General features: G+C 45.5%; 2 protein-coding genes across 2 annotated transcripts; one reads left to right on the forward strand and one right to left on the reverse strand.

Moving 5' to 3' along the window:
- Nucleotides 1-304: 304 nt before the first annotated feature.
- On the reverse strand, nt 305-15086 carry LOC115317043 (cytochrome P450 4V2). Its single transcript, XM_029976588.4, has 11 exons — nt 14852-15086; nt 13378-13487; nt 13213-13301; nt 9100-9299; nt 4743-4812; nt 4296-4422; nt 3583-3768; nt 3236-3409; nt 3059-3125; nt 1764-1943; nt 305-486 (listed from the first exon to the last, which is right to left on the reverse strand). The coding sequence occupies exons 1-11, from the start codon at nt 15084-15086 to the stop codon at nt 305-307; spliced, it is 1620 nt and encodes a 539-aa protein (XP_029832448.2).
- An 11291-nt stretch (nt 15087-26377) lies between these two features.
- LOC120849543 lies at nt 26378-27343 on the forward strand. The gene has a single exon (XM_040221782.1). The coding sequence runs from the start codon at nt 26378-26380 to the stop codon at nt 27341-27343; it is 966 nt and encodes a 321-aa protein (XP_040077716.1).
- Nucleotides 27344-27630: the final 287 nt, after the last annotated feature.

A 27630-nucleotide genomic window follows, 5' to 3' on the forward strand; every position in this document is an offset into this window, starting at 1 on the left:
ATCATCCCTTATAAAAATTTGATTTTCGCATGGTCGCGCTACAAACTGATATTTCTAAGACTGATTGCTTCATTTGGGTTCATCTAATGAAGGATGTTATGCTTGAAGAAAGTGTTAACAGGACGATATATACAATGGCGTAGGAAAACGAAAAAAGGGGAGGGGGTGATAGAAGAAAAGCTGTTGATCAAGAATCACTTGTAAATTATAAGTGTGGAGGTTTTTATTTAAAAATAAAAAGGTATTCCGGAAAAGAAATGTTTTGACTGTTGGCGAAGGATGGTATTTTAAGGTGACTGGGCGTTCATCGCTCGGGTGAGTGTATTTCCGTTCGCCTTTGTACCCATACTTTGTTACCTCCAATATCCTTCACAATAACTTCGTAGGCCACATCGAGGTTCTCTAACGGTTCCGAAGATACAATTCTGCACTCGCGAAGCACCTTCGCCATCAGCAGCTTCATCTCCAACATGGCAAATTTTTGGCCTGAAAATAAACAAACGGGGGTTGAACATTCGGGCAACACAGTCCCACATTTAATCATGTTTAAAAGTGCAATAAACAATAATGAGGTGAACTACTTTACTAACGTAGTAAGTTGGGCGAGTTGGTTAACGTTATACACGATAACAACAGCTGAAACAACAAAGACGAGGTGAAGAAACAAACGAGCTTCTGATTCATCTAAAGCCAAACTTGCAAGACTACAGGAGTGACAGGTTTTACTTTAGCCCAATAAATAAGATGGTGCTGGTTAGGTTAGACTGGGTTGGATTAGGTTAGGTTGGACTGGGTTAGGTTAGGTTAGGTTAGGTTAGATAAATAAGCACAAGGCGTGTCGAATTCCGAGCATCGCATTATCGCTCCGCAACCAATGAGCTTGCGGCATTAGACGATAAGAACGCCGAAAAGCAAATCACGCAGAAAGAAACGTGAACATAATAATCCACACGCTGTGTTTCTTAAGTTGTCAGTGACTATGGGATTGACTAGTGGCCGGATCACTCAGCTATCATAGCCAGTGGTCGCACATTAGCGCCTACAGAAGCACGTATATTTTAAACATAGCAGCGCACAAAGGAAATGGTTTGCTTGTGTTTGTTCCACAAAATATATCATTATAATTCATCTCAAGCAAAGGCTACTTACACAACCCCATTATCTCTCAGCACGGAACGATCATAGATTCAAAGTTGGCATTCCATTCTGCTGTACTAACGCATATCATCATTCCTTTATCCCCAGCGCCTCTTTGTATTGGAAACACCTTCCCATGGATGTTGCCGAAATCGTGGACAATAAGAGTTTTAGAAATGCCTTGACTAACATGTATTGCTTCACACAACTATAATCCTCCTGCCGTTTTGCTGTTGTGGATGTTTCCATTTTGTTTTTTTAACCCACTCCCGTCTGTAACGCCTCTGACCCTGAGGGTAAAATAAATAAATAAATAATAAAACATTTTATTTTTTTATACTTAAAAATGATAAAAGAAGCACAAAAGAATTGAGTCACTCGCCCTTTTGTCGCAATCGCAGGGCGGGCGACACCTTTCCGTTTTAGTTAAAAGGCACCGCTTCGTCTAATCATACGTTTGTTTTTCGTTTTTATAGACACATCAACCCCCCCCCCTCCCCTTTTCATTCCTGATAATTTTAATGTTATTGTTGATTATTTTACCAATTTTGGACTAAGTCCAACAATATGACCAAGTGCCGACGAGGCAGCTTCGACCAAGCAGATGGACAGAAGCGTTTCCGTACCGATGCAGTTCTTGGAGCCTCCAGAGAAAGGAATGTAGCTGAACGGGTGTCGTGTCCTGATCTCGTCAGAAAGGAACCTCTCAGGCATGAACTTCTCAGGGTCTTTAAAATACTTCGGGTTTCTGTGAAGGCTATAAATAGCTATGAAGCACATCACACCTTTTGGTATAACGTGACCCTCTGCAAAAAGAAAGAAAGAAAAGAAAGGATGGAAAGTGAATGTATGAAATTTATTTATTAAAAAGAAGACAACGTAATTACATGCACTCTGGCTAGTATGTTGGCTGCGCCATTTGGTATTGCCACGCGCGTCGGCGAGCAAGTGCCTGTGTGGCCGAGTGGTTACCGCGCTTGACTGTAACTCGGAAGGTGTAGGTTCGTTTGCAGTCAGCGGACTGTCCTTTTATTTATTATTTCAACTTGGCCTTCTCGTAAGGTCGAGAACATTCTCGTCTGATCAAGTTCCGAATGTACTACGCACCGAAAGTTCTACACCGAATGATCCAGAAACCTACGAGGGTACATAAGGGACCCCGCAAGGCGAGCGGAGTCAGTCTCGCCCCAGCGTGCGACTCTGCTGTTACGCCGACTTCGACGTCCGCGACGCTCTGTTATTATCTTTTGTACCCTTTTATTGTTGGCACAATTTCGCCGCATTAAACGTTTATTTGTTCCTGTTTATTCTTTTTTTGGTCACCACCTGTGACAATAACAATTGCGTAGATATACATTGGGTAAGGACAGAACGAGCGGGTTTGTAGGGATAATTAAACTTGAGGAAGAAAACGGTCTGTCTTTTCTCGTTTTCTTCCTCAAGTTTAAATACATAGGGTGTTTCGTTTTAATTGAAACAAAAGTTTTAGAAAGAGGAAGCAGTTTTTATGAAGACCGTCTTAACTTCCTTTCTACGGGACTCAGCAGAACAACCATAACAGGCAATGCTAATCGAATTATTAACTAATTAACTAAAATTAGATAATTGCTTTCAAACTTCCTGCGACAATCTTAGTTGCTGTCGTCGTTTTTATTTAAATTCCTTCTTGCCAGTCCTGTCTTTTCTTTTGCGTGGCATCATAAAGATGCGACGCATCCAGCCAACACCTCGTTCTGCGGCCCGTGCATGCGCGCGATGAAGAGGCGAGGACGATATTCTGCCTCACTCTCCAATGCATCAGCATCTGTTTCGTTATGAAGACCGGAAGTTTTGAGGGGAAAAAGACGGCATGACCTAGAGAAATTAGAACGTGGCACTCTGAATCGACTTTGCATTGCCTTCAGGTGCTTAGTTTGCTTACCAATTTCGAGTTCTTCATCAAGCACCCTTCCGATCATAGGAAACGACGGATATAACCGCAGGGCCTCCTGAAAGTTGTGATTGCAATTGTCATTGAAACGAAACTATGATATCCGACTGCTTGTGTGACAAAAGAGCAAGGTGCAAATCAATAAACCAAAAAAGGAATCGCTCAAACCTTTAGACAACACTCCAAATACTTCAGCTGCGCTAGATGAATTGCTGTGATTTCGCCGTCTCGGTCGTTCCCAAATACTTCATCGAGTTCCCGGTGCACTTTTGCCTGGACCTCGGAGTAAAGTCCGAGATAGTGCAGTGTCCAACACATGCATGTCGTGGTTGTGTCGTTACCCTGAAACGGCAAGGGTACCGTGTTGTCGACAAGACGTAACTCGCACTCAGGGAGCCAACAAGCCATCAGATTACTCCATGGCGGATGCTCCTCAATTGGGAAGCCTATTTGACTGCATATTACAATCGTTGCAAGCTTTAGAAGAACAAGACGAGCTTGTAGTGCTTACTTACGGCGGCTATGATTGTGTCGATGTCATTTCTGACGTCACTCAACGTGTAACTGCTGTCTTGGATATGTTTTTGCAGGAGCCTGTTCATCAGTGTCGTCTCTCCTCCTGAATTGAATTCCTCCTCTTCAGATCCAGATTTTTGGATGATTTCAGTGGACTGCAGTTTCTCTTTTCGCCTCCGCATAACCTTTTTTTAGAAAAAACCATGATGTAAACATTCAAGTGCCCCTATGCAAGCTGTACTGACCACTCATGATGCGCAATTGCGGGTGCAAAAATATCAGTTTAATTATTGTGTTAAAATACTTATTTGCTTTTTTTTTCTACGAACGATTTTAACACACACTCTTTTTTTTACCAGAGGTACTAGGAGTATATGTAATTTAATAATCCTAAACTAGATGTCACGCTACAGACATGTGTCATACCTCAGATCTTCTCACATATAATATCAAAATCCGTATTAGGTAAAGTAATCTCAACTGTATTTGTCTTTTTCGTCTACAAAGTGCTGACTAGCGAAAAAATGTCCAAACAGAATTTTCTTTTTTTTATTAAATACTATTGATTTGGCTTAAGCTACGTCTGAAGTTGCACTTGTGGACTACAGGTGAACTAACAGAGAAGTATTAGAGAACTGTTACACCTAAGCCAACAACACGTTCGTTTTTCTTGGTGATCTTAATAAAAGTAACAGAAGTCAAAGTTTCTTACTGAGTAAGTGAGTTCCCTCATTTTTCCAAGGTCCGCCCTGAACATTTTTCCCTCGCGCGAAATCTCGTATATCTTTTGAATCCAGAGCCATGGTGTGCCAGATCTGACGGAAAGAAGAAACATAGCCCTAAAAACGAAAAAAAAAAGAGCGCTCTTTTTAGTATTTAGAAGCAAGTTCCGTAGAGCAGAAACTTCATATACCCTGTTTCAAACTCCTGTTAACCACAGGAGGCGCTACAGGCCAGGGAAGCCTATCAACCGCCCTGCGTGTACCACGTGACCTTTGTAAGGGGTGCAGCAATTCGGGGGGCGCGTAATCACGTGATACTTCAGAGCGGTGATTTGGCTTGGATGGTTTGGTGCGCTTCCACTCCGATCCATCGAAAGGCGAATCTCTTTCCGTGGAGAACTAAGAGAACAAATGCATGGCTGAAGGGCTACTCGCACCGATTGAAAGATTTCATGAAGAAGAGATTCTTGTTTTCCTGCAGCTGCAGTTTGGCTCCCATCGTAACTTCTGAAAGATAAAAACAACAATTAACCGGGAAAAGACAAGACAAAAATGTTACACCAGTCTGCTATGTCAGCCAATGACATCAAAAGACTAAAAACTTCTATAGTCGCTGACATGTAATAAAATGCAGGACAAGGCGAATTCCGGGCTTGTTAATATCGCTATGTAGAAAGTGATATAATCAGTAAGGTACGTTGTTGTGCTAGTTGGTTCATCTTAGTAAAACATATAAAATAGCGCAACAGAAACAAGGACAAGAAGTAAACAGGACAGGCGCTATATAATCAGCATTTGCCAGTAGAGCCAAAGTCACTTCCTGCGTTTCTTAAACTCTCGGTGATTGTAATAAGCCGCATTTACATGAATGCGACTTCAGCGCATCGACAACAATCGTCTTTCGAATGAAGCCGACGCGGCAACGTTTACATGAATACGCAGCAAGCCCTCTGCGAAGGTGGCGCCACGCCGTGTCAGAGATCAAAGTTGGAGCTGCGTTTCCTGCACCAGCCGGCCCACGTGAGTACGTTTTCCGGTGAACCGCACGTGAAGCCCTTTTGACGCTTTCGGCGAGCGTAAATATTGTACCTGCTGTCTTCTGTGCTGTGGTAGAAGTTACGAGACGGAAGCGACATCAAAACCCGAGCGTTTTGGGCTCCTGGCCGGTCCGCCGTGCCACTCTGCTTGAAAGTTTAAAAAATTAGGACGGTTGCCAAAGACCGCACAGCCGATTTCAGCCGTTTGATTATTTATTTCGCACCTGTGTAGTCGCTAACTCGATTTGAGTTGGGAGCGATTCCGATATCTCGGCACCTGGACCCGAAATAGAAGCGTTTTCTGAAATGGGTCCTAAACACAAAAAAAAAAAAAAAAAAAGTTTTCTTTAAATGCGGAAATGTAAAAAAAAAAAAAAAATACTTTCCTAAAAAAAAATAGTAAAATAAGCAACACTTGCGTTGTAAGGTTTATTTGAATGGAGATAGATTCCGAAACGTGCTTCTTTAGTCCGGCACGTCGTCCTGAACTATAGTCATCAAAATAAAATAACAATTTACCGGGTCTCTTATGTTATCCCTAAGACGACTTGAAGGCGAAAGCCCAAGCCCCGATCTTAATTGGTGTTAGCGAACCTCCGAAGACAGCGCGCTCTCTGACGACGCACTTTTGGCGCCGTTAATCTCATGGCCATCTTTCGGCACAACTACGCCGACGCCGCTTGTTTTTCTCGTACAGTGACAAGTGAGATCGTCCTGGAGGTCTAGGACGCCTTCTAGGACAACAGTCAGGACGAGGATCGTCCTTGAGCAAACGATTGAGCGGCGCGTTCCGCTCAGTCGCATTTTTATGTCCATTTACTCCGATGTGTCGTTCAATGGGGCAAGTAAGGCTTTCGCCTTAAAAAAAACTGTCCCAGGGCAATTTGAGCCGGAACAATGAACACGACGTGATCACATGCTCGATGTTACTGCGCAGATCGCATTTACTTGTGAGTAGCGCAGTTTTCAGCATCTGCTCATCTGGTCGACATGCTCCGCTTCTTAGATTCGAGCAGTTGACTAATTACATGATCGGTGGGAAAGCAGGCGTCTGGAATTCTTTTTAGTGTGTTTAATATTGTGCGTTGAACCAAAGAAAGCGAAGTACTGTAGTGCGCAGGCGCTGATGACGCCGCAGCTGCGGAATGTGTTTGAGTGGCACGGGATTCGCCCGAGCAATAAGCTCAGGCAGAACAGTTCGAGATACCAGCAAGTACTTCTTCTCATTTTAGCATGGGCTATTGTTAGCCGTGCATGCTAAAATCGCGAGCTATACTTCATCTTACCTTAGCACGGACTAACTGCGAAGGCTGTGCAAGCGCGAGCGGCTAGCTTCGACTGCCTTGACTGGAGCACTCGCTGCTAGAGCGCTCGTGCAGTCGCCGAGGCTTCATCCAAAGCAACTAGCTCGGGCTTTTGGCACGCGCGGCTAAAAATGGTCCATGCTAAGGTGAGACGAAGTATAGTTTCTTTGGATTAAGCCTCGGCAGCTGCACGAGCGCTCGTGCAGCGAGTACTCCAGTCAAGGTAGTCAAGGCTAGCCGCTCGCGCTTGGACAGCCTCCTCAGCTACACTCTAAAAAAAATGGAGGAAAAAAGTACCAACGGCGCGTCTTCCTCCCTTTTACTGACGCGCCCCCAAGCGGACACGAGAAGAAGGGAGGAACGAAACGTTTTTCTTCTTTTCCAGGCAGACGGGAGAAAGCTCTCGCCCTCTCGAGTCCTCTTCTTTCGGTTTCGTTTTTAGAGCACGTCGCGCACGTTGTTTAATAAATATTGTTGAGTTGATTGAGCTTCAGCGGCAGCAAAGGCCGCCTGTAATTCCGTCTTCTAGTCCAAACGTGCAGAACATTTCGGTTGCATTGACGTTTTATCACTAATTTTATCAAACGAGCAAAGGAAGCCGCTAGAAACAGCAAAGTTCCGTAGCAGTGCCAGCAGCGCTAAGTACGCTGCGTAAGATGGCCGTCTCCGGTTTGCAGGACTCACGCGGAACCTCCGTGCGCGGAACTACAGTAGCGAAACCGCGCGGAACTTTGTCGACGTTTTCGACGTTGTGGAAATCGCAAGGACTGCGTCCAAGACCGACAGGGTTTACTGCCGGGTGCCTTCCGTGCCGATTTCGGTTCTGTTTTCCGATGCCGAGTGCCAACCGGCGTTCAACGTGGTACTGTATTTGTGCGTGTCAGCAACATAGCAGCAACATCGTGATGGCAGTGTTGTGGGTTGTCAACAGAAGGCTGGAATTATCGCCGAGGTGACCGTGTGTTTGCGTATCAGTGGTGTAACAATAAGATGAGATGACTTAAACCGTCCGGCATTGATGCCGCTGGTCGGGCCGTGATCGGAAGGGGCAGGGTGTCGAAGGTTGACATTCCGCTTTACATTAAAAAGTTTAAGACCACTTGAGGGATTAGGTGCAATCGATCGACATGCGGATAGTCATGTTGGAACGCTGGTCTGAACAGTAAGGTGCTATCCAGGAACGTAGCCAGGGTTTTGTTTGGGTGTGGGGGGGGGTCTAGTCTAGGATAGAAGTCTACTCCTAACTCAGATTTCTGAAAACGTGCTGCAAGGGGCACTGACACGTCAAAAAGATAGATTTTTTTATTATTCTAAACGATTGAAAACGATACCTGGATATTACCCTCAAAATATGAAACTTAAAAATTCAGTTATTGTAAAATAAAAATAAAATAAAAATTAAAATGCGGAATTTGAAGTTCCTGCGGGATCCGCGCCAGTGCTGTGACGTCAAATATTGAGCTCTCCTGCGAGTCGAGTGTCACGCCTCTGCTCCGAACCGCCGTTGCCGCCGCGACCCGAAGTGTCGTGTTCGCCAGCGTACCGGGAACAACCGGTTTTCTCCGTGCGTGCCGTGCCGCCTATCGCTGCGAGCAGTCAAGGCTTGACGTCTCGCCGGTTCTGCGTGAAAGGATGCCCCGGCGGAGTCACAACCGAAACTATACGTTACACAGACACCAAACCCAGTTGTTTTGATCCTGTAACGATTTTCTTTTCGAAGTCTGTGAGGTCGTCGGGCACCTAAAAAAGAGCACTTCGTTCAATTCCCCAACTCACCGACCAACCTCTGCTACATGCGTCGAGCGCATTCATGTGTTCTGAGGGAGGATAAAGATCCAGGAGGACGCCTTCATACCGTACTCCGATTTGTGTTATTTCAAAAAGAAGGGCCTTTAGTGCATTCAGAATTGCGTTAAAAAAAAAAAAAAACCATGTTTCACGATTGCCGTCGTTAGATTATAGAAATTTCACATACATGGCTTCTAGATTTTATGATATTTGACGTCACAAATCAAAAGCAGCGAGGAGGTAAGGAGGGGGAGAGAAAAACGCCAAAAATAAAAAGACGCGGGCGCACGTGGATTTTTTTTTTTTTTTTGCGTTTCGGTATTTTTTGCGTTTCTATGACTACAATTTGCATCGTTTTAGACAGTAAAATAAAATGCGACCTTTGGGGTGTCAGTGCCCCTTTCAGCTTCCCTTTAACATGCAACAGCTTAGGGACGGCGCATTCCAGATAACAGAACGGTTCTGTCAAAACGCTCACTAACAGCTGAGGAAACGCAGGGCTTCACCCACGCATATCATTACGGCTCCACAGTCAGTATAGGATTGCGGTAGCCAATAAAAACAGCGAACAGAGGACCATAACGCGCGTGAACGTAGCAAGTCGCGCCCTGTGTTTCTTAATGTGTCAGTGAACATCCGTTGTTTCCCGCATGCCCCGTGCTCACCTCCAATGATGTCCATGGCGCACTTCTGCGTTATCTTGAAGAGGCGTATGGGCTCATTGGGCGCCTCATCGACGAGCGAGCAGATGTGCCTCACCAGCAAGTCGCCGTTCTCGTTGAAAATGCGCATGTAGTTGTCCAGGACACGAAAATGAAACGCTGGCGTCAACAGCTTTCTCTTGAAGCGCCAGGGCTCACCGGTTCTGTTCGAACGATAAAACGAGGTTACATTTATACTCCGTTCACACGATCACAAATGTACCGTTAGCTGAGGGTTCCTTTGTGGACTACGGTCAATCAGTTCGGGCTTCTTCCCACGTGGCATGGTCTCTCGACTCAGTAGCCCGGCCTGAATCGCCGACGGCAATGGAACCTATGTTGTGGGATCCTTCTTTTTTTTTTTAGGCCGGGCATGTGAGTAAGGTATTACAGTGACCGGCATTATAAGCTTCTTATCACCTTTGTCTGGTGGCACCTCCGCTGGATCGTTCGTGGATCCAAGGTGCAATGAAGTGCAAAAGCGTGCTGCCTTTGTGAAACGAATGATTCTGAACTCCACCGGAGTGCATTTAATCCGCTTTCCTTTGTTTCACCTTTCGACTGCCAGACCGCGCCAGTTTTCTTTGCCCTGTTGGGAAGGCGGTGGTTCTCCTTTTCGTTTCGCGTCTTTTCCGCTTGGTGGCGTCTTCTCCTCTGGAGTGGGCTAGGTGGCGTAAGGGCTCAGCCGGATTCGCCCATCCATCCATTGTGAATAGTGTTGGTTTTAGAGGAATGCACCGTACGAAAAACACTTAGGGCGCATTGTTTGCTTCTGAACAGGAATACATTGGCAATATGAAATACAAAATTAAAGGGCGATCCATAGGTGGATCCCTACGGAATGCTTTAGCACGAGCCTTAGGAAACAGGGGCGCGTCATCTCGAGTCTCATGAAGTATATTTTTTTACCGTGTGCGCTGTTCATTTCAAGCGATTGCGACAACTTCATGTAAGTATGGCGGTAAGATCTGCAGCGTTGTTTATTCAGGTGTGAATTATAAATAATTAAACATGCACCAACGTGTGTGTGTATGTTTCGTTTCTGCATAGGCTATTGCGAATTTCTCCTGAAGGGTAAGACGGTTGGCTCAGCAATTCGTTGTCGAGTACAACTATCTCGGTGCGGCCTATCTTTAGATTTATCTCCGTTCACACAAATTATTTTGCCTAAAATAACCGCCTAGTTGATTTTTTTTTCTTGGAGAATGTACGATTGAACAGCTTTGTGCGTACCATATTACTGTATTTATTGTTTATTTACCGCGTCTCTTATTTTGTGTTGCACCGCCCATACCAATTAAACATGGAACGTTCTAATCGGCCGACTCTGTGCCTCGTAGAATGTTATCGTTTATGGATTCTGGCAAAATCGTTATCGGTGTCAGACGCCTTCGGTATTCTTGTTGCTCAGACGATATGTGTTTGTATTGGAACTTGTCAATATGCTGAGCACAAAAATTTACAAACTAGATGCAAAAAGTTGTGTTTCCTGAAAATAACTTATTAATTTTTGATGGACGGGAATTTTTGTTTTGTATTCACCAATTTTATATGAATAAACTACGACCTATTGGTGTAAGTGGAAACTACTTTACCTTCGATATTTAAATTACTTCCATTCTGAATACTGAGAGCATATTCGAATATGCACACGATATTTGAGGAGGGTTAGGGCAAGGTTATGCAACTCAATTATATGGTATACAATTTTTCAAGATTGATTTTGTTCGATACAAAACATTTAGGCGCTTAATCTCTTCGAGCGGGGAAGGGTCCTTCCATGTACGCACACGCATGCGGGAATGTCGAATACATTTTAATTATTTAGGGGGTGAGTCTTACCCCTTCTCTCCAGTTATTTAATCGTATAAATATATTGTTGCTAAGAAAAGAAAAAGAGCACTCCTGTAAATGACCGGGACGTCCACCGTCGTGAGCTTTGCAGGTTGATAAATAATAATATATAAAAATCCTAACTAATATCTTACACAAGTGGAGCTAGTAAGAAAATCCTTTCTCCGGCACACAAAACGTCTTCGGGCGCAGCCCGTATTTTGAGTTGAATGGCCCCCTCTCTTACATGTAAAGGGGTGTCGGATATTCTTGTTATTCATTCTTACTTTGGGTAAATTCCGTGCTAAAACAATGACAAAAAAATCCGCTTCTAATTTTTTGGAGAAAAATAATTTTCCTGGCATAACGAAATGGTACACTACAAACAAGACGTCGAGTTTGAAAAAAAAAAAAAAAATTCGTTTAGCAAGTTAGGAAGGTCAAGTACTTGTCAACACCAATATTAAAATAAAATAAAAATAATATTTCATTGTACATCTATTTGGAGGTATTCTGAAGAGTTATCTTCTGCAATTGTTCTATGACAGTCAACATTCAAAGACGTGTATGCGTACTTTTTTCTTACAAACTCCAAGCAACATTTTAAACAAACAAGTATACAGGCGAATCGCGACAGTTTCCAGCAGGATTTCATTTTAACATTGGATTCGGAATGAGCGACCGTGTCTAGGACAGGTGCACTCGGAATAGAAACTATTCCTTTGGGCGAACGGGCGTAGCGCCCGTTTTTCTCCTTCCCGAAACAAGAAATCGCCGCGCGTATATGGGTGCCTCGCAGTCTACAGTCTACACGGGAGTGGGAGAGGAGGGCAGAGCCCTGCTTCCTCTATCGTCACCCCACCACGAAGCAGCGACCAGATGCAAAAGACCACGCAAAGCCTCCGCAAATCGAACCGGAGCCGAAGAGCGCAGATGAATTCGTTAGCAGCTTATCCTGCTTTTTCATCACTAGTAGAGAACCAGCCGTGCGATCTAACAGCGCCATTGCGAAGCGACCATCGACTCAACTTCCCCGCAAATGTACGGAAATGTCACATGATCCGCCCTTTTTCGATGTCACTCCGCAAACATTCACCCAACCCATGACACCTCAGGGACTCGATGCCTCTCCAAACTGATAAACTCACCGGCCTCATTAACTCCCACCCCTCACCGAACTGATGAGCTCACCGAAGTCATGAATTCAACGAACTCATAAATTCACCGAACTCATGAATTCACCGAACTCATGAATTCACCGAACTCATGAACTCACCGAACTCATGGACTCACCGAACTCATGAACTCACCGAAATCGTGAACTCACCGAACTCATGAATTCACCCAACTCACCGAACTCATGAACTCACCAAACTCACACCCTCACTCAATCTCAAACGCATGAGTTTTGGAGGCTTACGGACTCACTCGCGCTCACCTCACGCCTGACCGGTGAGGGTGAGTGATGTGAATGAGTGCTCTCATGATTGAGTTTTGTCGAGGTATAATACTGAGGCACCTGCGCCCGTGCTTCAGTACTTTTTCATCTCTGCCATTCTTCGTGGCTTTTTTTTAGAATGATAAGTTAACTGCTGCTGAGGCGCTAATTTTTCATTTGAGGTGTCGACGTTGTCTGGAACCGTAAATAAAACAATACTTGAATTGACGAAGGAAAACCGAAATTCAATGTACTCGATCACTACTTGAATGTCCTGTTACAATTTCTTGTTAAACTGAGGTTTGAAGATCAACCTGATAAAACAGCCGTGGTTCAATACGCACAAAAAGAAAGAAAGAAAAAAAAGGAAAGCAAGCCGTTACACAAAGAAAGTATGTCTGCAGTGCTGACCGTTTTTTCTTTGTTTTTCCTTCCCAAGTCGCATTGCTTTGAACTAAGCCGGCAGAGAACTAACAAACCTGCACTTTGCCCTTGCTTTGAACAAATTCACAATATTCCTTTGCAAAAATAGAGACCAGCGATACAAGACAAAGTGATCTATTAGATATATTTTGTGGTGCTCTCGGTTAGCATATAGCGTTTTATCCATGTTATTCTTTCGGTGAACTAGCATCTAAAAACCAAAGCGTTGCATAAACCCAGTGCGTTCCAAGTTGGTCGAAGTTTATAATTGTGGTTTTACCGTAATATTGATTGGAAAGGAATGCGTTGACTCTCAGGTTTTTCTCTCTGTGAATTTTACGAATATCTTTTCAATTAATCAATGTAATTGTAATTTTACTCACGCCAACAAAAGGTTGTCTGGTCCCAACCACGGTGCGACGAAATGATACAGGAACGGCTTGTTATGGTTGACGGTGCTTGTCAGTAATGCCTGTAGAATAGGTTCAATGAACGTTGAGAAAATGTTGAACTACACAGGCAAACAACATATAATAAAAAAAAATTACCTCTACTGCTTCAGGGGTGTGCACAAAGACTATGGGAGTCATTCCAATATAGACCTTGAAGATTTGGTTCGGGTACTGCTTCCACAAACTGCAAAATGTGCTGAATATCCCTAGAAAAGAAAACAAAAACAGACATAAAGGCTAGGTCAGTAAGAATTAACGTAACGACGTTGTGCTGTTCAATGGTTGTGCAGAATTCTGTGTTCACGTGCGCGTGCAATGTGATTTTCCTTCTCGCTTGACAAATATGGTATAAAATGTGTTATCACAAATTAACAGCATGTTCAGGAATGGGAATGAACTAAGAGGCCAATGGAAATGCACCTTACGCACGCTGAAAAATAATCTATCAGCGACAGTGATACAGTAGTTTAATGATTTTAGTTGGTTAGCGGAAGCGATCATTAACAAAGTTTTGGGATGCGTGTATGGATCAAATAAAGAGGAGGCCCTTGCTGTATGAATACATGAAATTGAGCCGAACGAATGCTACTTGGGGCATGCAGTGGAAAACACAAGGAGAGCTTTGCCTCACTCTCTTCCTCTCGGGTGATCTCCAGTTGGAGCTGCCTCCATGACTTTGAGCTTGTATCTGTAGATTTGTGTTGTACGTGTTTTTGTAAACAAGAAAGGAACAGGTAAGATATAATAAAATCCGTTACGGTAAAATGGGAGGTCAAATTTGTGTAAAGGCCACTATTACACAGGACATCCTTTAACATTATATTATAATGTACGTCACATTGTGTTGGGAGCCTATTTTCTAGCTTTTATTATTTTTCCATTTTTTGACTGAGCTTGATCAACTATTCCAAGTCAGCATTGCACTGTGAATCAGGCAATGCTCGTCTTTGAATCCTCATTTCATTATGGATACCATAGTAACAATTGTATTCTGTGTCTGTTTAGACAACGGGGAGTTAGTCATACCCTACCGGCGTTTCATATCCCGGGTGTAGGTCAGAAATATAACCAGTGCAGTGTGACTGATAGCCTGGAATCTTTAACGTGAATCACGCAGTAGTCATGCATAATCTCTCGCCTGTAAGATAATCATCCGTATTGAAACGGGCAGGGGTGAGGACTGAGGCCAAGATACCTGAGTTCTGCAGTGCGAGCTTTCGATACGTGCTCCGAGCTATTCTAAATGTTTCCGTTTTTAGGGCACATGAACTGCGAACTTTTTTTTTTTATGTACGATTTTTAAGATCCCGTACTCTCACTCAACAACGAAAAAGAGAACGCACGCAACAGAAGAGCACACACGTAAAAAAAAAAAAGAAAAAAGTATGTGATGTTAATGGAATTAATGCAAAGGTGCAAGCATGCAGGACATATTAAACGATAAGAGGAACAAGGAGGACAAGGGGACCAACACAAATATCCAAACACAGCTAGGTGACTGGTTCGCGCTGGAAGGAATCCGCCTGGTTCTGGTATCAAATCAGGGACCAGCTACAACCTATATACTCACATGCCGTACGGTACTTGTATGCTCTGTGCTTTCGGGCCCTGAGGTTGTCGAAAAGGAACCAGAAGGGCACGGTGTCCCACGGTCCTGGTAAGGGCCTTAGTGCCTTCCATACTCGAAACCACCGAACGAACGGAACGGCTAATAAGACACACAGAAACAGTCCTAAAATCCATGGCACGTTTCCTGCGAACAGCGAGAACAAGTACGAGGACGTCGACAGCAAGCGTACAGCCATTGTCCGATGGAACCGAACAACCCGGCTTCACAACCTAAATGATTGCGTCTTCCTCGCGAGACTTGAGCTGCTTGTAACTATTATACTCTCCCAGACAAACAACAGGGACAACAAAAGGAGTAAAGTGAGCGTACGGGCAACAAGGTAAATTTTTCCGATATCTCGATGTAGGCATTATGCGTATCCTAGAGGTTTTCGGTGGCACATGTTGTAATATTGGGAATTGTAGGAAGCTTTGCCCGCCATATATTTGTTTCGTGACGGACGAGGAAATCACCGCCGTCATATTTGTGCCCATACTTTACTAGTTAATGGTGGTCTCCGCGCGCGATTAAGAACCCGGAAGCGTTCCTGAACTCGCGTATTGTCTACCATCGAGTTGCGAACGACGTCACGTTGTGTTTTATGCGTGTGCCTCACACTCATTAAAAATGTTCCGGCGACGTCATTCAAGATAAACTAAAGTGGAACGGTTTTCGATGACACTCAACCACGCTCAAACGAGGATAAGGTGCCGCAATAATGAAGCATCCGCCTCCTGATGACGTCAAAAACCTCCAGATATATCGTGTAATGATTCCGTTTTATAGGGATTATTTTACCGCACATACCTAGATAATACAGTTCCTAAAACCAACTGCTCGTCAAAAACAGTAGCAAACCCACCACCACCAAGTACAACAAAAAGTGGTGTTGGGGGCAACAACAAACCACGCTCAATCATCTGTTTGGTGGGAACAGCGCTGTTCCCACCAAACAGTATGTACCCCCAACTAGCCCAACTATGTGCCTCGCTCAATCATCTCCCTACTAAAAAAAAAAAAAGGATAATGTGTTGAAATATTTTTATTTGAATCGTTAATTTACCTTTTAAACGAACGCCAGCGATAACGGGTTAGAATCAGTTTTGCTGCGGGAACTGAAAAGCGTTCTTCAGCATGTGGCTTTTGGCAGCCATAAGGTTATATGACTGCCAAAAGCCACCTCTGACCGACATACCCTGTGACCAACATACCTCAGAACTCAAACACCGCTTTGACTTAGACAGTCCAAGTGCATACCATAAGTTGCACTACTAATTTCATTGGTTATACTTTTGGGAGAAGCATGAATCAAGCTGAGACATTAGCGTAAATCTTGTTTTCGACATAATTTTCTGGCATAAAATTATTACTTTCTGGTTGATTTGATCAATGTTTTATGGTAACGTTTTAAGTAATGTGATTTGATTTAATCGTTTTGAAGCACCCTTTGTAGCAAACAAATTTTTTTAAGACTATGAACGAAAGCATTCGTAGCACATGTTAATGTTTCATTCTATTTCGTTGCACTGCAAATAATAGGAGGTTAGAGGGACCATAGAATGATTTTCCAGCCTTTTCCAATTGAAGACCACAATTAATCTTAAATGACCCGGAGCAGGAATCCGTATTCGTTCTTTCTCAGGTCTGCTTTCTCCAAGACTCGACTGAAGTCGGCCACCAACTTGTGAAATCACGTGGCCGTGACGTAAGGTAGGCTTTCTACCGGAAACAGAAGCTCTCCCAGCCGAGAGAGGGAGCCGCGTTGGACACGAGCACTGCGTCACACGGACGTATGTGCTTGTCAACAGTCAATCCGTCGACTAATGTTTGAATTGGCTTTCGTGTCCAATAAGTGCTGTGATGGCACTCATCATCGCTTGCGAATGACACGTTTCATGTCGTGCATAAGAAGGATGGTGCAAGCTTGGTGTCATCGTACCGGTGCCCAACCACTTCCCGACCACGTGATATCTCATTTCGCTCTTGAGTTGAAGAGGAAAGCTAAGGAGGGAGAAGTGGAAAAATCATTTCTTCGTCTCTTTGACTATTGTCCTATTCAACTAAAAGAGAATGCGTTTCTCTATTTTCCACTTGTCTGAAACAGCTCATGAGCTTTTATTGCATGGCAGAGAGTTTATTTGCCCCATACTGTCAACTAGCTGTTAAATAATGCTTCAAAGGACTAGACATAGCAGCACGAATGTTGTAACAAGCACCATTTTACTTGCGACGTTTTATTTTTAATGCGAAAGCATCAACTGTCCCATGGAGCGAGCTGACGTCATTAGTTTGAAGCGCGCAAACGGCACCTAGTTTCCCCGATCCCAAAGGAGCGAAGTAAAGCTGATGGATTTCGCCTTCGGTTCCATGGGCTGACGCGCGTCGACGGGGCTCCCATTGGCCGCTGCGCTCGTGAGTTTCCACGATCGCTCACCGCATGGCGCTGCGTGTCCATCAGCGCGCCGTTAACACGGACCGCCCAAGGTCAGCGTGCCCAGGGGAGCACACGCGCTGACCGGCGACGAAAAGTACGCAGCAGACGAAAATGCCAGCGGACGAGCGCTTTGCATGCATTTCGCATTCACAACTTTTAAGACGTGCTTAAGTGTACCTCGAGCTTTTTTTTTCTTTTCTTCCGTTTCACTCTACAGCGCGTGAAAGAGCGTCTCCAGGCACGGGCTCTCGGTTTTGGCAGTGGTACGGCTTTTCGTTTTTAAGTTCTCCCGATCATAATAATCCAAGTGACAGCTTTATTAATCCGAGCGTTGCTGAATTTAATCAAGTGTGGTCCAATTTAATCCCAGTGGTCATCAATTTAATCCTCGCGCAAATAAATTTAATCCAAGTTATCACCAATTGAATCCCAAAGCCACTATTTTAATCCAATTGCCACCCGATTTAATTAGTTTATATCTGTGAATCAACGATGACCGATGCTCCTCTGTCAGAACTATTTTAGTGGTTTGAGGTGCTTGCAAGCCATGAATGCATTTTAAATGTTCGAGGCGAAATCAGAAAGTCTTTGTCCCTATTTTTGTTTTAGCGAAATTGCGGTTGTAAATGAGAAGTCAACATATCCATTCGCAGCTGTGGACCTTTCTTGGACCGGTCCGATTTTATCTGCCGGTAGCACCGCGGCACGGCGCTACTGTCAGTTGTTGAAAATGGCGGCTGCGCTTCAGACGTCCACGGCGTTCGAGTACGGTGCCTGGAACGCGTCTCCGACTGGTGTGTTTGCCGGGTCCGAAAAAGTGGTCCCTTGATTTCCGCCTGATGACGTCACAGAAGTGTCATGCTGTCACCGGTCGCGAACCTGGCGGCGTCCCAATTGCTGTGGTCGGTGTGGCAGACGCCTGTTCTGCTGCAGGTCACTCTCCAATGCGGCAGTGCACGGAAGCTAAAGCAGCTGGAAGATGGCACGCCTGGAACGCCGTGACGACAGCGGCACTCGCGTCAGCCTGTGGTTTTCGCCAGCATTTCTACGACCAACCGCCAGGATCGCAACATGCAACAGCATGACACTCCGGCTTCTGTGACGTCATTTGTTACCACTTTCGGACCACTTTTGATGTATGGGCGGGATAGGACGTTAAACACACAAGTCGGAGACGCGCTCCAGGCACCATAGTTCGAGCAACGAAGTTGGATTTGTTTTCTATGAAGCAAGGGACGAATGCCAATCGAAATTCACAGGAAAATGCAGCCTACGTATGGGGAAAGGTGTCTCGCTTTGGAGAAGTGTGAGGTGGTGGTGTTGTGAGTTCGCAAAAAGCCGCGAAGACTTGTATGACAATGAGCTTTCGCGAAGACCGCATTCCTCTCTGACTAAAGACACTTCCCGCGTGGATGCAATGGTGAAAGCGGATCGGCGTGTGCACCTCAAGGAAATTTCCCGAGAGTTTGGCATTTCGTATGGGAGTGTTTACGATATCGTTCACGGATCGTTAGGGTACCGGAAGGTTTCATGTCGGTGGGTGCCTAAGCAGTTGGATTACATGATGAAAGGCAAGCGAATGATTGCTTCACTGAATCATCTAACAACGGTATGCCGAGAAGGGAGAAAGTTTCCTGGCAGTGTACATATTTACTGGCGATGAAACGCGGATACTGCATTTCACGCCGGAATCGAAGCAGCAGAGCCATTGTCGATTAAAATACTATTACGGCACAAAGATACAATTCTACAACCAACCTTTCACAAGTCAATCAGCTCTCCAGTTGATGAGAGATGTGAGCGCGTTGTAAGCACGGGGCGAAGCTTAGCGGGCTGCGACCTCCGCCTACTGTACCTAAATTGCGTCTAACGGGTTTAATATTGTACAAAAAAAAAGTTTTTTTTAAGATTTATTTTAAGATATGAGTCCCAAATAAGCCGGTTATAATTTTTTCTTTTTATTTCAGCGTATCATTAGCATGCTTCACACGTTGGAAACATATCTGGCGTGAAACCTCTGCATTGCCAAAATTGATTATATTTTTTTCTGGATGCGTTTGAATGATGACATCACCTTTCCTTTCTAGTGGATGCATGCTCTCTTCGCCGGGAGAAGGAGAAAACAGTTCCTGGCGAAATGGTCGTGGACGAAAGGGCCCCATATAAAAGCACCAACCCGGAAAAAACGGTCTTAGATTCTGCAGAATTGCTTTTCTGATCGTTCAGGGCAGACTTGTACACATTACTGAAAAATAGTAAGGAATTACATTTACAATTACTCGAGGCAAAATTGTAATTTATTACAATTACACTTACCCTTCCATGAAAGTAACTGACCGTTACCCCAAAAAGTAATCCGTTACTTTTGTGGCGTTACTTTTAACATTATTGTCCTCAAGTAAGAAACAAATGGAAGAGAGTTATTCAAGTTCTTATTGTTGCCACCTGTTCCATTTAATGACCTTGATTGAGTATTTTGAGCAACAGCTGACTCTCGAAAGTCTTCTCAGACATTTTGCGTTATTTCTTACTCAATATGTCGACTGCTACGCTGAACACCCTTTGAACTAAGGCACTGGATGGGAGGGCCATATTGTTCCTCACGAATGCTTCATGCTCTGCATTGAGCTTTTTCAGCGAAGCAAGGGAAGCACTATTTACCTCGAATGTAGAGCAAAGCTTCGTCGTTGCGGCCGTGGCCTGCTATTCGAGAGATTTAGTAGATCCTTCCGATACCTCCGATACCCGCGATAACGGTACCCGATAACGATATGATGCATATGCAAAGACTGCGGCGAAGTATCAGGTATTGTTATCGGAGTCATCGGACCGATTTACTAAAATTCTCCATTGTCTAAATCGCGAAGCTGTGGCAAAACATAGTTGTAACAGTAAGGCGATAATTAAATAATAAATAAGGTTTGGCTTGATATTCTTCTTCCTTTGGTTCTGAACAGTTCGAGCCTCTCTTGAGGCGTTGGTGAATAAAAAAAGTTTCCAGTATATAAATATAAGTAATAAAAGAACAAGAAGGACACTCATAACAACAATTATTAGAACGTCAGTTAAATCAAGGAAATGTAAACGCCCGTTTGCCGTGTGTACCTTTCTTGGTGCCGTTCAAAAACGCACGGAGCACGGACCGACTGCAGTTTACTCCGGTGTTCTCCAGATAGACGTCCGCTGATTCCACGGGCAGCGAAGGGTAGAGTACTAAGTAAGCCGCGCTATGGCCCCACTCATGAATTTCACTTTCTCCTCAAGCCCAGAATATAAAGTCTACGTCAGCCACCATTATGTTTTATTTGTAAAAATACCGGCTTGAGATAAGATGCGTCATGCTGGGGCAAAACAGGAAGAAGAAGAAAGGAAGACCATTACCATTTTCTAAGTGCTCGCCAAAAGTTGACTCACAAAAAGGGTAGGGTAAACGGAGCGTTGTCTCGTGTTGTGACATTATGAAAGTGGTCGTAGTCACTATAACCGAAAAGGACATTGTTAATTCTTTTCAATGCACTTACCGACTCGAGCTTCTCGATGAGACGCACAATCACTTGGTGTCCTCCTTTCCCCGTTTTCGATCGCAAAGAAAAAACAAAGGGACTAAAAAAAAGCGGAAATACCTTGCCCCCACTTTATGTTTTTTTTTTTTTTTTGTAGATTTGTTTATTTGGATTTTTTGACATTGATGTTAGGGTCTAAAAAAAAAAAGATAGATTCAGGGGCTTGGTGTTGCAAAAAAAGGCTTTGCGGAACTGAAGAGTGCCAAGCCTACCTTTGCGCTGGTCGATTCGCGTGACAGTGTCACTGCGCTCGACTTTACAAAAAAAAAAAAAAAAAAAAAAAAACCTTTATTTAGATTGGGAGGGGGGATTGTTCTGACAAAAAAAAAATTGTAACGGATTACAAGGAATCCGTTACGTCAAAATTGTAAAAGAATTACTTTAAAATTACTCTAGAAAATATGTAATTATTCCGTTACTAAATTACTGATAAATGTAAGGGATTACAAGTAATTTCGTTACTTGTAACGGATTATCTGGTTCAGGGTTTGTCAATATCTTGCACTTAACGTAAACTCGAAACATAGAAAATACTATTTGGCAAAAAAAAAAAAAAGATCGGTGGTAAGACGTTTGCCATTATAAAGATTGTTTATTATTTAAATTAATAATGTCTTTTAACTGAAGCGACGTTGATATTTCCTTGGATTCGCTGTCGCCGTATAGCGAGCCGACGTCAGCTAAATTTAGCGGGCTAACGTGCTGCTAAATCTAGCGGGACGCCAGTATCGGTCTTATGGTCACGTAGTTTGATTCCACTACGAGACACGGGAGCACCTCACCACGTGACGTGCGTCAAGCCACGCTGGGTAACTTGACGTCAGGATGAAATGTGATATCAAAGTGTCATGTGGCACGACGGTGTCAAACCATTCTGAGAGTAACGTTGGGTGTCAAGTCGCGCCGTAACAGCACCACCTAGACTACTTCAAGGCCTCTCCATATCCTCCTCTCCCAGTACGTGACGTCAGCTCACTACGACGGAGGGGACGGAGCCGTCCTGGGGCCCTAAGCTGGACGCTTGGCGAAAACAACGGCGAGAAATCTGGCGGCCGCGATTGGCCAACGCCACACTTGACCTTGGCGCCGGCCAATCAGAGCCGCTGAATTTCTCGCCGACTTTTCCGCCAAGTGTCCAGATTCGGGCCCCTGGTTTTTTTCGTTCGTCGCGCGGAAGGAGAACGGCGGGAACATATTCCATGACCTTGGAGCAGCAGCGTTGACAGCTCTCACGTGCGCGCGGAGTAAAACAAGCCGTTGCTTCGTATCCCACAAAAATAAGACGCGTTATAATTTAGCTGCAGGGTGAAAAAAAAGTTATACATTGGTCGTAGATATACCGATTTATGGCTATGAAATATCGTTAGGCTGTAGAACTTTTCAAGACTTGCATTCCGCGATCTGATCGATCTGATTTCCAGCCGATCCGGTAAACACCATCAGCGGGGATCATGGCCGTCGGCTGGTGTCTGTGATTGTGTGGCTGCGTATTTTCGGCACCGATTTGAAACTGAGGGGGCGTGGCCAATGGCGTCGCGGACGTCAAAATAACAGCTTTTATTTTTACGACTTAGTTATTTTGACGTAAACAACACGTGTTCTTTGGATGCCGCTGACTGCATTTTGAAATGTAGGTCGTTTGACGTGTGTGTGGCCGGGTGCTCGGCGGCTGGGCGGCGTCCGTGCTGGTGCATGTTGTCGACGTTGCCGCCTGTACCCGTCGCGTTCTCAGGAACATCAAAATAAAGGCCCGGTCACACTCTTGCGACCGAGTTAGACCGAGAGAGACCAGACCGGTTTTTAAGCTTCTTGCGACTTCTTAGGACCAGCTCCGCTGCATAGCATCCGGTCCTAAGAAGTCGCAAAAGGCTTAAAAACCGGTCTGGTCTCTCTCGGTCAAAGTCGGTCGCAAGAGTGTGAACGGGCCTTTAGTGTTCTCCATTCGCCCGGTGCCGTCCGTCACTCCTGATGCAAATGAAGGTTACGTGTGCCGGAGGTGACAGAGCCTAGCCGGAGTAATTTTGTACTAATTTTTCTGGAGCTGTACTTGTGTTTAATACGACAGATTATCACCCTTGCATAGAATAACTGCGAAGGCCGCGCAAGCGGCGAGCGAGTAGATTTGACTGGCATGACTGCACCCGTTGCAAGAGCTCGTCCCTGCTGAAGTTCTTCCCGGACAATCTCGGCGGCTGAGGGCGTAGCCGGGCTTGGGGCAGCAGGTAGCAGCTTCCTGATTTCCTCCCGCACGACGTCCCGGATAATCTCGTGGAGATCCGGGGTGTTGCAGCTGGAAGTCAAGAGGGCCGCGACGCCGGGAAGTTGCTGGTAATGGGAGGCCCGTGCTTCAAGGGCACGTTCAATGTTTGTTGCCTCCGTGATGAACCCTTAGACTGTGATAGGCGGGGCTCGCACAAGGCCACCGAAAATATTCTCCTTCACGCCGCGCATCAAGACTCTGAGCTTCTTTGCTTCGGGTGTTTGAGGATCGGCGCGGATGCTGAGTCGCAGGACATCTTCCACGAAGCTAACGACGCTCTCATTAGGGCCTTGGATCCTCGCTTGAAGAAGCACTTCCGCGCGTTCTCTTCGTTGTTGGTTCGTGAATGTTCTTCGCAACTCAGCTTTGAGTTGGTCCCAGGAGGTGATCGATGCTTTGTAGTTCTCGAACCAGTTCCGTGCGGTTGCTTCCAAGGCGAAGTACGCATTCTGTAGACACTGTTCTGGTGTCCACCCGTTATGACGGGCCACTCGTTCGTACTGTTGGACCCAGTCGTCGATGTCTTCGTGGTTTTCGCCGTGGAAGGGAGCCGGTGTCCGAGGAGCGACGGGTAGGTAGACGACGGCAGGAGCGGCGGGGTTCTGCGACTGGTTGGCCATCGTCGTCTTCTTCGGCTTGGGCTTGTCCAGCAGCAAACGGTACTCAGGATCCTCTCCCTTGGTGCGGAGGCTGCTCCGAGTTTCAGGTTCCGCGCTGAGTGGTCTTCTCAACGAGCCGGGAATCGGGCTTGAAGGAGAACCCTGCATGGACATGCGGTACCCGCACCTCCTTCAAAATGTCACGAAGGAACAAACAAGGAAACAAAGGATAACTGGGGTAACTTAAACGTTTAATGAGGGCGAACTTGTGCCCAAAAATAAAAAAAGAAACAGAAGTGAGCATCGAAGTCTGCTCGCGGGCATCGCCGACTTCGATGCCCGCGAGCAGAGCGTCGCGGGCGTCGAAGTCGGCGAAAGAGCAGAGTTGAACGATGCGGCGAAATTGACTGCGGCTCGCCATGCGAAGCCCCTTATGTACACCCGTGGGCTTCTGGAATAATCGGCGTAGAAGGTTCGACGCGTAGAACATTCGGACGTCGAACAAGCAACAGGATTCTCGAACTTTCCAGAACACGATATTGCAGGAATGACAGAGGATACGTGGCCCCCAGGAATCGAACCCTGACTTTTCGCGTGGGAGGCAGGCGCAATAACCGTTAGGCCACGCGCGCGCTGCCTACTTTCTCAAATCTAGGATACCAAGATTTTTCTTTACTTTTTTGTAAACTTCGCAAAGACATGGCATTAAAAAAATTAAGGCAATGTGTACAGACACTATTTTATTAAGGTAAAACTCCGTGTACGGTATTAGGGTTCTTGTATTTAATTGAGAATATAGTTGGTAGTAAGCTCGTTAATAGAAATTGGGAATCCTGAAAACAATATTTAAAAGAAATAATATTTTTCTATCTTGACTGAATATGATTTCAGTTAAACATACGTACATTATTTATGTAATTAACCTAGTTCACAATTTTTTTGTATTATTTCTGGGTCCTATAGTTCGGAATGCATCATTGACCAAACGATGGAACTAGACATGCAACGTGACTCAGGACTGCAGCAAGTTCGAAAAAGACCAGTGAAACGGTTCCAGCGACGAGACAACCGAGTGTTCTGATGATTGAAACCTATATGCTTAAAAATAATAGTTTTTAGTAATAATAAAAATAAAAGTGAAAGCCGTTTACAGCTCCCTGTAATGCCGAATTGGAGCGCAGCTCTTGAGGAGGAGGAGGGAAGGGTACTGAGGGGAGCTAGACCCCTCCTCCTCCTCCTTCTCCTCCCCTCATTCTTTAATATACGCCGGGAGGTCACCTGACCTCGGCGGGAGGGGCTCACGTGACCTCGGGGGAGGGTGTCGCGTGACTTCGGAGGGGGGGAGGTCACGTGACCTTGGGGGGTCATGTGGGGGTCACGTGAACTTCAGGTGACCTTGGGAGGGGCCACATGACCTCGAGGGGTCACGTGACCTTTGGGGGTCACGTGACCTAAAGGGTCACGTGACCTTGGGGTGACCTTGGGGGTCACGTGACCTGGGGGAGGCGTCACATGACCTGGGGAGGGGTCACGTGACCTCGGGGCTCACGTGACCTCGAGGGGTCACGTGAGTTCGGGGGGTCACGTGACCTACCTGGGGTCACCGAAGGTTCATGAGGTCCTCCCGAGGTCCTCCCGAAGGAACCTGAGGTCTTCCCGAAGGAGCCCGAGGTCCTCCCGAGGTCCTCCCGAAGGAACTGGAGGTCCTCCGAGGTTCTCCCGAAGGAACCCGAGGTCCTTCGAGGTCCTCCCGAAGGAACCCGAGGTTCTTCGGGAGGACCTCGGGTTCCTTCGAGAAAATTCAACCATAATGCACCGCGCGGTCACGCCGACGGCGACGGCGACGGCGACGCCGCTCAAGCCGGAAACGGGCGCCTAAGAGCTGCACTGTAATAAAACAAAGAAGACGAAAAAATCGCATGCCTAAGCGACTCATGGCGCCTCCCGAGGACGGTATGTAGCTGAATGGTCGCAGAGTTTTATTCTCTTCTGCCATGAATCGTTCTGGAATAAACTTCTCGGGATCCTCGAAGCAGTCAGCGACAGGGCTCTCGGGCGAGACGATAATCATCTGATTCTGCAGGCCCTGCTACCCGCCAGACGAAAACTGCGCGGAAACGACACGCCCCAGCCAACACCGCGTTTCATCGAAGATAAGGGCAAGTCAACGGGCGCAAGCAACGGGCTTCGGGGCAAGCGACAGCAGCGGCTGAAGCGACACCAAGCCACTAGAAGCTACAAAAGGAGCTGCGCAGGATTGACGGATAGCAGTCAGCGACAGGGCTCTCGGGCGAGACGATAATCATCTGATTCTGCAGGCCCTGCTACCCGCCAGACGAAAACTGCGCGGAAACGACACGCCCCAGCCAACACCGCGTTTCATCGAAGATAAGGGCAAGTCAACGGGCGCAAGCAACGGGCTTCGGGGCAAGCGACAGCAGCGGCTGAAGCGACACCAAGCCACTAGAAGCTACAAAAGGAGCTGCGCAGGATTGACGGATAGCAGTCAGCGACAGGGCTCTCGGGCGAGACGATAATCATCTGATTCTGCAGGTAGGAAAAGTACCCCTTTTTTTCAACTTGTGTCTTGAAATCCCTGTCGCTGACTGCTTTCCGAAAAGTGTTACTGAGATGGCTAAACACAAAGACGATGATGATTTCTGCTTCCATTGTAAGGGGCAAATCGACGATGATGACGGTGTTTTGGAGTGTAGCGAATGTCGCTTTCGCTACCATATTGGTACCTGTGCAGGCGTAACCGAAAAGTCCCTCCGGGGAAAAAAGCCAGGGTTCAAAGAGACTTGGAAATGCCAAACGTGTCTGAGTGCTAGAGCAAGAACTCGCAGCGCTCTGGAAGATGAACAGTCAAAAAATGAATCGCCAGATGTTCAACAGCAACTGACCCGTATAATGGGTATGTTAACAATACTCGCGCCACTAAAGCAACAAGTGGATGAGCTGGTGGGCATGAAACAAACTGTGATGGACATTGAGAAATCGGTGCAAGCAATGTCCGACAACTACGATGAAGTCTTAAGAAAAATGAAAGAGCATGACAGCGAAATAAAAGAACTGAGGAAAAAGGTGAATCAACTAGAACAAGAACGGAAAACTGACGAAACTACCCAACTAAAAAAAGAACTAAACAAATTGGAACAATACGGGCGAAGGAATAATCTTGAAGTGCACGGTCTTGTAGAAACTACCAATGAAAATTTGCTCGAAAAGCTTAACAAAATCGCGGATCAGATAGAAGTTCCGCCCCTAACGAAAGATAGCGTAGAGGCAATCCACCGCGTTCCAACTAGGACAAAGAAGACGCCTATGGTGATTGTGCGCTTTGTGAACAGAAATGAGCGAAATGCATGGCTTCAAAACAAGCAAAAGTTAAGGTCGGAAGCCGATGATGGCAACGTGTACCTGCAAGAAAACATGACGGCGTCGAACCGAAAGTTGTTCTACGATGTTAGAACAAAGGCGAAGCACCTCAGCTACAAGTTTATTTGGCACAAGGAAGGTTGTTCATACGTGAGAAAACAAGAAGGCGCACCGACCATTCGGATTGAGCATGAAGGCGATCTTGAAAAAATTAAATAGGAACTACCAGCGCTAAATATCTTTGTTTTATTAGTTCTTGCAAAATGAAACCCAAAAGTTTACTTGCCGCGTGGCAGAAAAACAATCTGGGTACGGCTATTGCGACGGCGTTATCTTCAAAAGTCACTTTAACGATGATAAAGACGGACATTTTTGCAGGATCTTATACGCGAATTTCTATCTTAGGGCGGTCGATGATAATATCCTCTGTTCTTTTTGTTTTTTTATGGCAATTGACGCGTTCGTTCTTCCGCAAGACTTGATAACCTATCTTGGTGCGGATTATA

Source organism: Ixodes scapularis, unplaced genomic scaffold, assembly GCF_016920785.2.
Source record: "Ixodes scapularis isolate PalLabHiFi unplaced genomic scaffold, ASM1692078v2 PGA_scaffold3__209_contigs__length_174095766, whole genome shotgun sequence".
Lineage (NCBI taxonomy): Eukaryota > Metazoa > Arthropoda > Arachnida > Ixodida > Ixodidae > Ixodes > Ixodes scapularis.